Raw genomic sequence first — 11139 nt, forward strand, 5'->3', positions numbered from 1 at the left:
CAGCCCAGTAGCTCAATCACAAATAACTATCGACGTGCTAATAAGCGACGTGATAACAATTTCTCACCATGGTTGTTTATCGTATTCGCGATCACAATGAAAAATCCGTGAACGCCTAATATTAAATGTCATAATATTTACGTTTCGTGACGTATAATCCTGCTGCGCAATCACATATTTGAATTTTACCGGTGTAAATATATAAAATATTCCAAAACTTCTGTTTTTATTTATCAATTTATTATTTATCATGCTATTTATTGCATTTAGCCAGCGGGCAAGAAAAGCAGTCCCCGTTGTAATTGTAATTTAATTTTCACTTGTTTGTATTAGATACTCCTTACTATTTTGCAAATGCAATATATTATATTATTTTTTGTAGCAAATGCCGATTTTTCGCCAGTGAGAACATTTACGCCCCTAACTTTTTTGTACTTAATAAATTGAAGATTTTATGGGCTTTAAACCTTCTCGCGGCAAAGATGTACATTTATCGGAAAACCGCACGTAAATCGGTCCGGTAGTTATCGAGTCCATCGAGGAGAACCATTCGAATATTGCCTTTTAAATATGTAGATTATAGCTTACTGATTACAAAAGTTTTCATTCCTGTTTTTGTTCATCTGTAAAATATATTATTGGTCCATTAGCCGTTTTTACTTGTGCTCTTCAATTATTTTATCTTTCACTAAAAATCATAGAATTAAGAATAGTCCAGAAAGAGCGTAGAATCATATTTGAATACATCGGACTGTGTCCAAAAAACCCCACTTTGCCCTACTTTCGTCGCGCGCATGCGTGAAATCGCCGCGTAATGCTGCCGGGTCGCAAAAAATATAATCATATCACAAATGTAATATCATTATATTTAAAAAAAAAAAAGTTCTCTAAAACTTTATTGTACACGCGGAAACATTGATCAACACAACAGTGTAGATAAGTAAAGGGTCATTTAATAAGAGTAATTTAATTAATGAACTTTGAATTTTAAAAATGAAACAAATTTTATTTTGCATAAAGGGAATATTTTTATGTCATGTTAAATAATATATGATGAGCAAATTAGCGTAAAAAAATTGACCCTTGGTAACACTAAAAAAAGGCCATTTTGTTTTCTTTGACAATCTGATAAAGGGAATTTTTTTTATTTTTAAGTAATGCATTTGCTACATATACATGCATTTGCTACTTACACATGAAATGTGATCCCATCCTGTTTCTTTTTGATCCGAGCAGTATTTCTACACTTTAAAACGATACAAAACGGCATAGTTGAATCCAAATCAAAAAATATAATCATAATACAAACGTAAGATAATTAAATTAAAAAAAAATAATTGTTTCTCTCTCTAAAATTTTATTGTATTGCAGAAACATTGATTGACACAACAGAGTAGATAAGGAAAGGGCTTTTAATTAATGAACTTTGAACTTAAAAAATGAAACAAATTTCATTTTACATAAAACGGATATTTTTATGTCATGTAAAATAATATTTAATGTGTTAAAGATAATGTCGGATAGTGAGCAAAGTAGTGTAAAAAAATTGACCACCCTGGCAACACTAATGAAATGTCCATTTTGTTTTCTTTGACAATCTGACAGATGGAAAAATTAAATTTTGAAGTAATGCATTTGCTACTTACACATGCATTTGCTACTTACACATGAAATGTGATCCCATCCGGTTTCTCTAAGATCCCAGCAGTTTAACACTTTAAATCTACATTTTAAAATGACACAACACGGCATAATTGAATTTAAATTGGGAGTTGAGTACTGATGGACATCTCATAAGAAACAAATGGTCTAAACGTAAAACTACTTACTTACTAATTTAAGAGTAGTTTAGTCGCCTTTTCTTTGATGCCCGTATGCGGTTTCTGGACTATTCTTAATTCTATGCTGAAAACACATCTCAATTATTTTCTGTGTTTATTACAATTAGTTTTGTTTCGTAGCATGGTATCGGAGTCACTACGCTCTCTGTAGTTCTCCAAGAGGTCATCAAACTCCTCCAGTATGCACGAGCGAGGGACCCCATTATTGTAAGAGTAGGAACCAGTGGAGGTATTGACATAGAGCCAGGAACTGTCGTTGTGTCTGGTCAAGCTTTCGATGGAATGTTAAACAATACTTATGATCTGGTAAGTATAATTTATTCCTTAAATTCATTTACGCTTTAAGCAATTTTTGTAAAGTATGGTTCATTCCCTGTCCTCTCCCTGGTTGGAGCATATTTTTTATTTTATTTATAAATCATATACCACAAAGTATTTTACAAGTATAATACGTTGAATTACATTCACAGGAGTTACAACAACTCAATTCGGGACATAAATAATATTAACATTTAAAAATAACACATGTTGAGAACAACAAAGAAACAAAGCAAGTTTAGCACCTTTAAAAATAAATATAGCACAACAATATATACGCCAAAAACCTTTTCTTACACAAGCCGAATAAATATATTAAAAAAACGCTTTTAAGAATAAAAATGTAGTGAATCCACTAATGATAAGGTCATTAACATCACATGCCATGCAGATGATGCAGCCATAGCGATGATGAGAACATATCCATCCTAGTTAGTAAACATCTGGATGCCTAAGAAATGTCGTATAGTACAATGAACACACGATTATTGGATATATATGGTATTTAAAAAGAGCCTCCATGCATCTCTATCGGCTGTCAGGTTCTCGTCCCGAAGTTCTGACAAAAACTGCCGACGAACAGTCTGCAGTGGACGTCACGCAGCTTTACTGAATTAAAAAAATTAAAACGACCAATTTAGTTTTGTGATTGATTCGTTCCGACTTACCGATAATCTTAGTAACTTATTAAAATTTATGTCATTTCGTGAATATACAAAAACATGTGTTTGGTGACCTGATCTGACCTAATAAAATTATTTTATTATATTATTTATCAAAGCGCATTTGTTTTTTTTTTTCAATCTAACAATAACTCATTAAATAAATGTCTTGTTTTAACTTATAATAATTTATTTTTATTACGTTTATTTTTCATAGATTTATAGCTGAATGCCTTTGATATAATTTTTAATTCAAAATTTGGTGCTCACTTCAAAAAATACGAAACAATCGACGAAAGAATACGAAGGTGTCACAATTTACATTCTTCTTTTGCAGTTTCCCAAAAAGTAGATTTTTTGAGTTGAGTCGTTTTCGTCCTAAAGGTGCGACATGTTGGAACTGTAAGTTGTCCGAACTATATTTTGTACCTGCATTTAATGAACTGTATAAAACAGTAACTGAGGCTGACTGAACTGGTCCGACTTGCCTTTACTTCTCACTGTGTAACTAAAGGTATTACTAGCTTACATATTGTCCAGTGTTCACTTTACTTCCTAGTGGGAGCTTGATTTCGTGTACTACTTCCTTGGCTGTCAGCGATTTTATCGATATGGCTGATATCCACGCATGTCAGCAATAATTTGTCGTCAGTAATTTAGGTGTATTGTTAATCAATTGTTTACATATGTGGTTCCGTTTCTGCACTGTCTTTATTACGATAGTTGGTCAGCTGACAGTGGGCATTTATTTCCGGGTGGTCTTAAAGTCTGAACCTGAAAAAGGCCATAGCCAGACTTTGTAATCAGGACAGGTTTTTAAAATGTCAAGTCCACACCTAATGGTGCATAGGGCACTGCCTCGGAGCACTAAATGCGGCGTATATAGATCATCAGGTAAGGTGAGCAAGCTGACGCTTCAGTCTACTACTACGTGCCAGTCCAGGAACATGAAATATTGCAGTGAAAAACCACGTTTTTAATCAACATATTAATAGTATTTCTGCAGACAAATACATAGTATTAGCTGGGCTGCTGTTTTAAACATTCTCACGGCAGTATAGAATGCTTTTAATATGTACATACGCGCTATAAAAGCGTTCTCTACGGCCGGAAGATTGTTCAGAATCGCAGCCCTGGTATGTGTTTAGAGTTAAAAGGTAATATATAAATGTATCGTTATGTATGTTTGTCGGCCTCGTGGTGTTGTGGTCAGCGCGTTTGCCTACCATACAAGAGGTCTCGGGTTGCCCGGTTGGTTGAGATGAAATGTTTATTATTATTTCATAGTCCCTGGACTGGCACCTGAACCGTAAGACTGATCATCTTACCTTCATGTAACAAAAAATATCAAGATACGCTGCGATGGTGTACCAATGCAGTGCCCTATGCACCATTAGGAGCGGAAAGGGAATGATGATATAAATGTGTATGATATTATTTAAGTATGTAAAATAAACCTGTCTTAAAAAATTGTGTCCCACCAAAAATTAAAATGCGAATGTTACGTAGGGCGGAAAGTGGCCTCTTAAATCAGCCAATGACAGGTCGTAAGCCATAGCCATTCATGTTCTGTTCTCTAAAATGTGCTCCATCTCTGTTGTAATATGTTAATGTCAATATTTTTTTGCTGAAAAGCTTAGATTTGTGAAATTGTTTCAGCCAGTATTGGGTAGAGTGGTATCAACTCCAGCCATTTTGGATCTCCGATTGGCTAATGAAATTGCAGCGATGGCCGAGGATGATGATGACTTTAAAACAATTATAGGAGGAACCATGTGTGCTAATGACTTTTACAATGGTAGGTACTTTTCAAATGGTAGTTCCAGTATTATTGACCTTGCTTGTAATGCACAAGTATTTCACAAACAGATTTTGTTTCCATTTTTCTTCCATTTATATACACGGTTTTTTAGGGCCAGACTGCGAAACTCCAGAGGAACATTCCTCATGATAAGCTTTAAAAAAACATCAAAATCACTTATCTTTTTTTTGTTTTGTACACCATTTTGTGAAAAGGTGCGAAATTATATTGTTATGGTATTTGTTACAATCAATATACTGTAAAGTTTCCGCAAACCAAGTTTTGTAAAATTTTCTTTTAAAATAAACGTAAAAATGGCATTTTTCAATAAAAAAATGATAAAAGCGCCATCTATGAATAATAAGTTTGATATTTTCTTTTAGAATCCCCTTAACACTTTATACAGGGTGTTCTTTAAACCCTGTCACATCCGAAACCACGATGATCAGTATGGGCAAGAAGACATATTAGCATATTAAAAAAAATATTGAAGAAATTTTTTAAAAATAAAAAAAAACAAATGGTTTCTTACTTCTGCAGGGGAGAAGCGAGGGGGGCGTGGCCGCGCGGTTGGTGGTGTATCAGACTCTCCCCTCCCCTTCCTCGTTTCTCCCCTGCAGAAGTAAGTAACCATTTGCTTTTTTGAATATTTGAAAAAAAAAATATTTGTTCTAAAAATTAATTTTAATGTGCCAATATGTCTTCTTGCTCATACTGATTACCGCGGTTTCGGATGTGACAGGGTTTAATGAACATCCTGTATACATAAATCTACGTCTTACATGCGAGTACATATAAGGGCGGGCATATTGCCTTAAAGCAATTTCTTCCTACCTACCCAAATTGTTCAGTTTGAGAAAATAAGATGTATATGGACAAATTCTAGGTATAGAATACAGAATCTTATAATTTTATACTAAATTTGAAACCAAAATAATCTAAAAATCTACGCTTTACTATGAAGTGAGAAGGGGGATAGGAAGGAACTAAGAAGGAGAAAAGAAAAAATCTCAAATATTTAGCTAGTGACATTTCAATCTTGATTGAAATGTAAATAAAAAGGGGCGTCTCGAACACAAATGAGTAGATTATTCCACAATCGAGCAGAGACTACAGTGAAAGAGGAGGCACAAAAATAAGAGCGGTGAATAGATATTTAAAGGGTTCTCTCATTACTAGAATTATGACTAACTGAACTAAAGATGAGTCTATGACATTCTTTTCTTCTTCTTCTTCTTCTTCTTCTTCTTATGGTTCCTCTCCCCGATGGAGGTTGGAAATCATCATTGCGATTCTTACTTTATTGGCAGCTGCCCTGAACAAGGACTGAGTGCTGCAATGGAACCAGTCGCGCAAGTTTTTAAGCCAAGAGATGCGCCTTCTACCTGCACTGCGTCTCCTTTCAATCTTTCCCTGTAGAATGACTTGTAAAATTTTATATTTTTCGCCTCTCTTCTTCTATATGCTTTATTTAAAAAGAATCTTCACCCGTGTTGAAATATCTATAGGTTAAATATTGTTGGTTTCCAATAGGTCAAGGGAGATTGGACGGACCATTTTGCGATTACACGGAAGGAGATAAAATGGCCTTCTTGAACAAATTGAAAGATAGAGGAATAAAGAATATAGAAATGGAAGTGACGTGTTTGGCTGCCCTAACTCACAAGGCGGGAATTAAAGCTGCTGTTCTATGTGTCACTTACTTAAACCGGTTACATGGAGATCAGGTAATTTTGTTTAGTATTATTATATGTTTGTTTGCATGATGGAGAAAACAGGCACATACTTAAAGCTTGTCCAGATTTGTTCCCGAGATACTAGAGCTATATACACACCCCGTTCAGGTGCTCTCGCCACACTATGCTCCTTGCGCTGCCCATCACTATGTTCCTCGCGCTGCCGCCCTCTCGCCCGATGTAGCCCTCTCTGCCCACACACACATGCTCTACTCGCGCAATTAATCGCACATGTCATTTGTCTTTGCTATACAATGGACAATGAAACTGTGGCAGCGTGCGCGCTGTGCATTTTTAGTATAGCTAAATTATATTATAAAGTACCTTAAATACAAAACCGGTATTTCTTATGTATCAACTCTCACCGCCTCAACCTTCCATGGAATTACTTCTCTACAATACCGCAGAGTGTGTGCGGACCAACTACTGCTTCATAAAATTATGACAGGAATAGTTGACTGTACAGAACTACTTAGTTTAATAACAATACATGTGCCAGCCAGGATTTGTAGACAGTACCACCTGTTTCATGTACCAATAAGTAAAACATTGTATGTTAAAAATGCTTTTTTTCGTAGGACTTTTTCAGTGTACAATACAAAATTTAAAGATATAGATTACACAAACATCACTCTGTCAGATTTAAAATTTACACTAAAAATGTATTATGTAACTTAGTAGACATTTCCCCCTCCCCTCCTTATCCTCTCTTTAAGCGTTCTTGTCCTAATCCCGCCCAATTAACAATAACTTACTGTTCGTAAAAAAATAAAAATTCTTTGATTATTAAAAAATATTTACAAGTACATGAAAATAATATTTTTATATGTATCAACTTATATGTATTTATTTAATATGATATATATTTTCTTTACTAACTTTGTATACTTTGTGGAAATCTTTTATTAATTCTGGGTTTATACACTATATCTGTTTGTTTACTATAAATATGTATGTAGAACTGTTGATGTCATTCAAAGAAATAGACATCATCCAAAAATGACGCGTGCGTCTTGTGTGAGCGCTCGATGCGTACTGCGACCGCGCATTATGTGGCCATCCACTCGAGCTCATATTGCCGGTCCTTTGACTCGCGCTCAAAAACCGACAAAATAGGGAGCGGTGGGCATGACGAAGAGCATGACGTGCGGCATGACGAGAAATGTTGCCACACTACGTCTCTGCCTCCTTTCCTCGCTACTTCCCATGCCACTCGTCGATCGTGTGGCTGGCCTAATACTTTCACCATGATGGTATAGTTGAAGATAAATTCTCTCGAACGACTACGAAATGTCACTCTCTGTCAAATGTCAATATTTAGATAGTGACATTTCAATCTTGACTTAAATGTAAATAAAGAAGGGGCGTCTCTAACATAAGTGGGTAGATTATTCCACAATCGATCGGCTACTACTGTGAAAGAGGAGGCAAAAAAATTTGAGCGATGACAGGGTATTAAAAGGGTTCTCTCGTTACCAGACCGAAGAGATAGTCCGTGTTGTGAAAGAGGTTGGAGGGGCTCTCTCAGATAAACAGGGGAAGTGGTAATATATTATATTAAATAGATATTAAAACAAGTTAGTATGAGTACAAGGAAGTATGTTTACTAGGGACAGAATGACTAAGAAAGGTATTAAAAGGAGGGTGAGTGCCGGGAACAGAGTGAACGGTGCACTTAAATCCACCGTGACAAATAAATGTTTGTCGCAAGAGGCAAAATTAGCAGTTCACAATGTAGTCCTGGTCCCGACCCTTATGTATGGGAGCAAAGTATGGACTTGGAAAAACAGGGATGAAAGTAGGCTGACTGTCGTTAAAATAAGATCTCTCAGGCGAATCTGTGGTAAAACTATGTACGATAGATGTACAAATGTTGAGATCTGTACATTATGTAAGGCTGAGATATGCATTATCGACTTAATCAAAGGAGTTCTGTGTTGGTTTGGACATCTAGAGCGAATGAACAGCGAAAGAACGGCTAAAAATGTTTACGATGTGAATGTTGATGGAAGCAGAAATAGAGGAAGACCGAGAAAGACATGGCATGACCAAATACATGTAGATGGCATGAGAAGCATGAGAAGATGTATGAACGTAGACAAAGCGAAATCTGTATGCAAAGATAACAAGTGATGCGGCTTTCTGTCCTCTGCCTGCCCTTACGGGGAAACTGCGTGATGGTTCTTTGATAGAGGCATCAAAAAGCTTGTGCTATAGAACGAGAAAGCGACTACATGGAAAAATAAGTAATATATGTAAATACAAACAAAGAATTGTATTTTAATTTTTTTTTTCCTTTCTCAATACAAAAATTGAGTACTCGTACTTTCTGGATATGCCTCGTGCTTTGAACGATAGAGTGTTGTGGTAGATTGTTCATAGGAAGCCGATTCTTCGATCGCCGGACCTCACCGAAGAGAACTTGAGACGTCACACGCATAGTATTTTCAAAATTACAATCCTTAAAAAAATCATAGCGCTGATAAAAGAATACATTAATATATTTATTGCATCAATTTTGGTTAAGTTTTATAGTCTATTAACAAATAAATTAAAAATTGAAATCCACTGAACTTCCTCACTTTTCAACGATGTTTTATTTTTATGTTAAAGGTGACCACACCAAAATCAGTACTATTGGAATGGCAGGAGCGACCTATGAAAATTCTGTTTCGCTTCATCAAAGCGTATTTGAAAACCATCAACAAGCTGCCGTACGGAAGATGTTAGCCGACTATGTTCAAACAGGGACACAATTTTGACTTTTAGTCTAAATGTTCAACAATTTTTTTTTAAATACCTAGATTATAAACACAATAAAATGCTTTGCACTTACAGTCAATCTGCTAAACAAAATGGATTTTATACCCTTGAAAATAGATGCACTATATCTGAATTATGCCATTTATATAAATTATCAAATAATAAAGTAGACTCTTTTGACCTGCTCTCCAAAATTAATTTTAAAGTCCCCTTTCGCGTGACAAGAAGTAAGTATTTATTCCATCTGCCAGTCTGTAGCACTAACTATGCACAACACTCTCTTCTTCTATCGTTCTTGCTCTAACCATAATGTTTTTTTTTTCATCTATTGATATATTTAACACTCTTAATTTCTCCTCTTAATTTATTTGAAAATAAATTAAGACTGATTTTTTCTGGCTGTGATACGATCCTACTTGCTATTTAATGATGCTCACACTTAAACACACCTGAACACTTACTCCCACACAAATACACACCTCTACACTTACTCACATACAAATGTACATAAACCCACCCTTTTGTTGTACCACAATTTAATATGTATGATTTTTATTTAGAAACTTCGCTGGTCTCTCTTTAAGTCGTATCTTTTTTATGTTATTAAATCATTGTTGACTGTTTGTTTCTGTAAAATAAATAATAAATAAATAAGATTTCACGAATTGCTAAATGCTATTGTTCTATCTTCGAACTACTCTGCTAAACACTGACCGATCTTTTATTTTATCGCTCGATTTACAGTCGTCATTCATTGGTACACCAGTCGCAGTGCCTCGATCATTTTTGTTACATGAAGGTAAGATGATCAGTCTTACGCTTCAGGTGCCAGTCCAGGGACTACGAAATACATTTTTACTATTGACGTGCTTAAAAACATGCTAAGCATTTGAGCTATTACAATGAACAATAATGAATATGCTTAAGTTATCGCAGTCATGAGTCAACATGTGTGTAATCTCTAAGTCAACGCTCGTGTCGGTTTGTTTTTTGTTTTTTTTATTTCAATTTTGTGATTTAATGCAGGCCACAATAAGAAGAATTTCAAGAATAATAATATAACAGAACTGTATTCATGAGCACAGAAAAATTATGAGTTTTGATGAGGGTAAATAAAAGACAAGAATATCAATTTTGTGATTTAATGCAGACCACAATAAAAAGAATTTCAAGAATAATAATGTAACAAATGAGCACCATTTTTTAACAATAATTTTCAAAATATTTACACGAGTGGAATAACATTGAAATACTTATGAAATAGTGAATTGTGATGAAAAACATGGAGATGTGTGGCAAATAGAAGTTATATAAAAATGTTACAAATTATTCTTAATTATGTACAATAGTTGACCAAGAAACAATTCAATATAATTATACAAATTTATGAAATTTCATACAATTAAATTTTATCAATAAACATTTAATATTCTTCGATAGACCCCAATAAAAATAAATTTTTCGTAAACAAAATTCTTATTAAAACTTTAATTAGTATGGAATTTTTAATAATGATTTATTTATTTATTATAAATGTAAATATTTATTATAACGGCCCCGTCAGAAAAGACACGTCACATTTCAAATGTATTAAAATACTTGTCTTAAGAAGTAAATTAAAAAATTGAAAATTTCTCACTAATGATATATATTTTCTATTTATTTTAGCTATTATTATTTGTCTGAAAATATTTATATTTATTATGAGTTAATTCTTAGATACTGATAAAACATTTTTACATTATTTGGAAAGGTATATTATAGGTTTAAAATATTATGTAACATTTAAAAGAAAAAAAGTAAAAAATCTATGGATATTAATGAATTATTTCAGATTTACCAATAGTCCTTAAATTACGAGGTTTATGGGAGGACAAATACAGTCAACGCTTAACATGCATATTTGTACAAAGCTTAATACGAAATATTGGCTAGACTTGAATGTCTCTTTCCTTTCAAAACTGAACATTAAATTCTGTACCTCAGAGGCAGACGGATGCAAATCCAAACATCAAATG

At 34.1% G+C, this 11139-nt stretch overlaps 1 protein-coding gene across 3 annotated transcripts in view; it reads left to right on the forward strand.

The window, feature by feature from the left end:
* The window catches only part of LOC148284437 (uridine phosphorylase 1-like), a 35500-nt gene extending 25706 nt beyond the window's left edge, over positions 1-9794 (forward strand). Inside the window, exons 8-11 of one of the 3 annotated variants that reach the window (XM_088240282.1) lie at positions 1962-2147; positions 4481-4619; positions 6156-6349; positions 8972-9794. In XM_088240282.1, the coding sequence (XP_088096408.1) occupies positions 1962-2147; positions 4481-4619; positions 6156-6349; positions 8972-9088 (636 nt within the window). In that variant the 3' untranslated portion in view covers positions 9089-9794. Of the gene's footprint in view, positions 1-1961; positions 2148-4480; positions 4620-6155; positions 6350-8971 lie in introns of those variants that run through there. The other 2 variants (XM_088240297.1, XM_088240288.1) reach the window with 2 other exon arrangements.
* The last annotated feature ends 1345 nt before the right edge of the window (positions 9795-11139 follow it).

This window comes from Micrasema longulum, unplaced genomic scaffold (genome assembly GCF_059751315.1).
Source record: "Micrasema longulum isolate JH-2025_06_02 unplaced genomic scaffold, ASM5975131v1 h1tg000120l, whole genome shotgun sequence".
NCBI classification, from domain to species: domain Eukaryota; kingdom Metazoa; phylum Arthropoda; class Insecta; order Trichoptera; family Brachycentridae; genus Micrasema; species Micrasema longulum.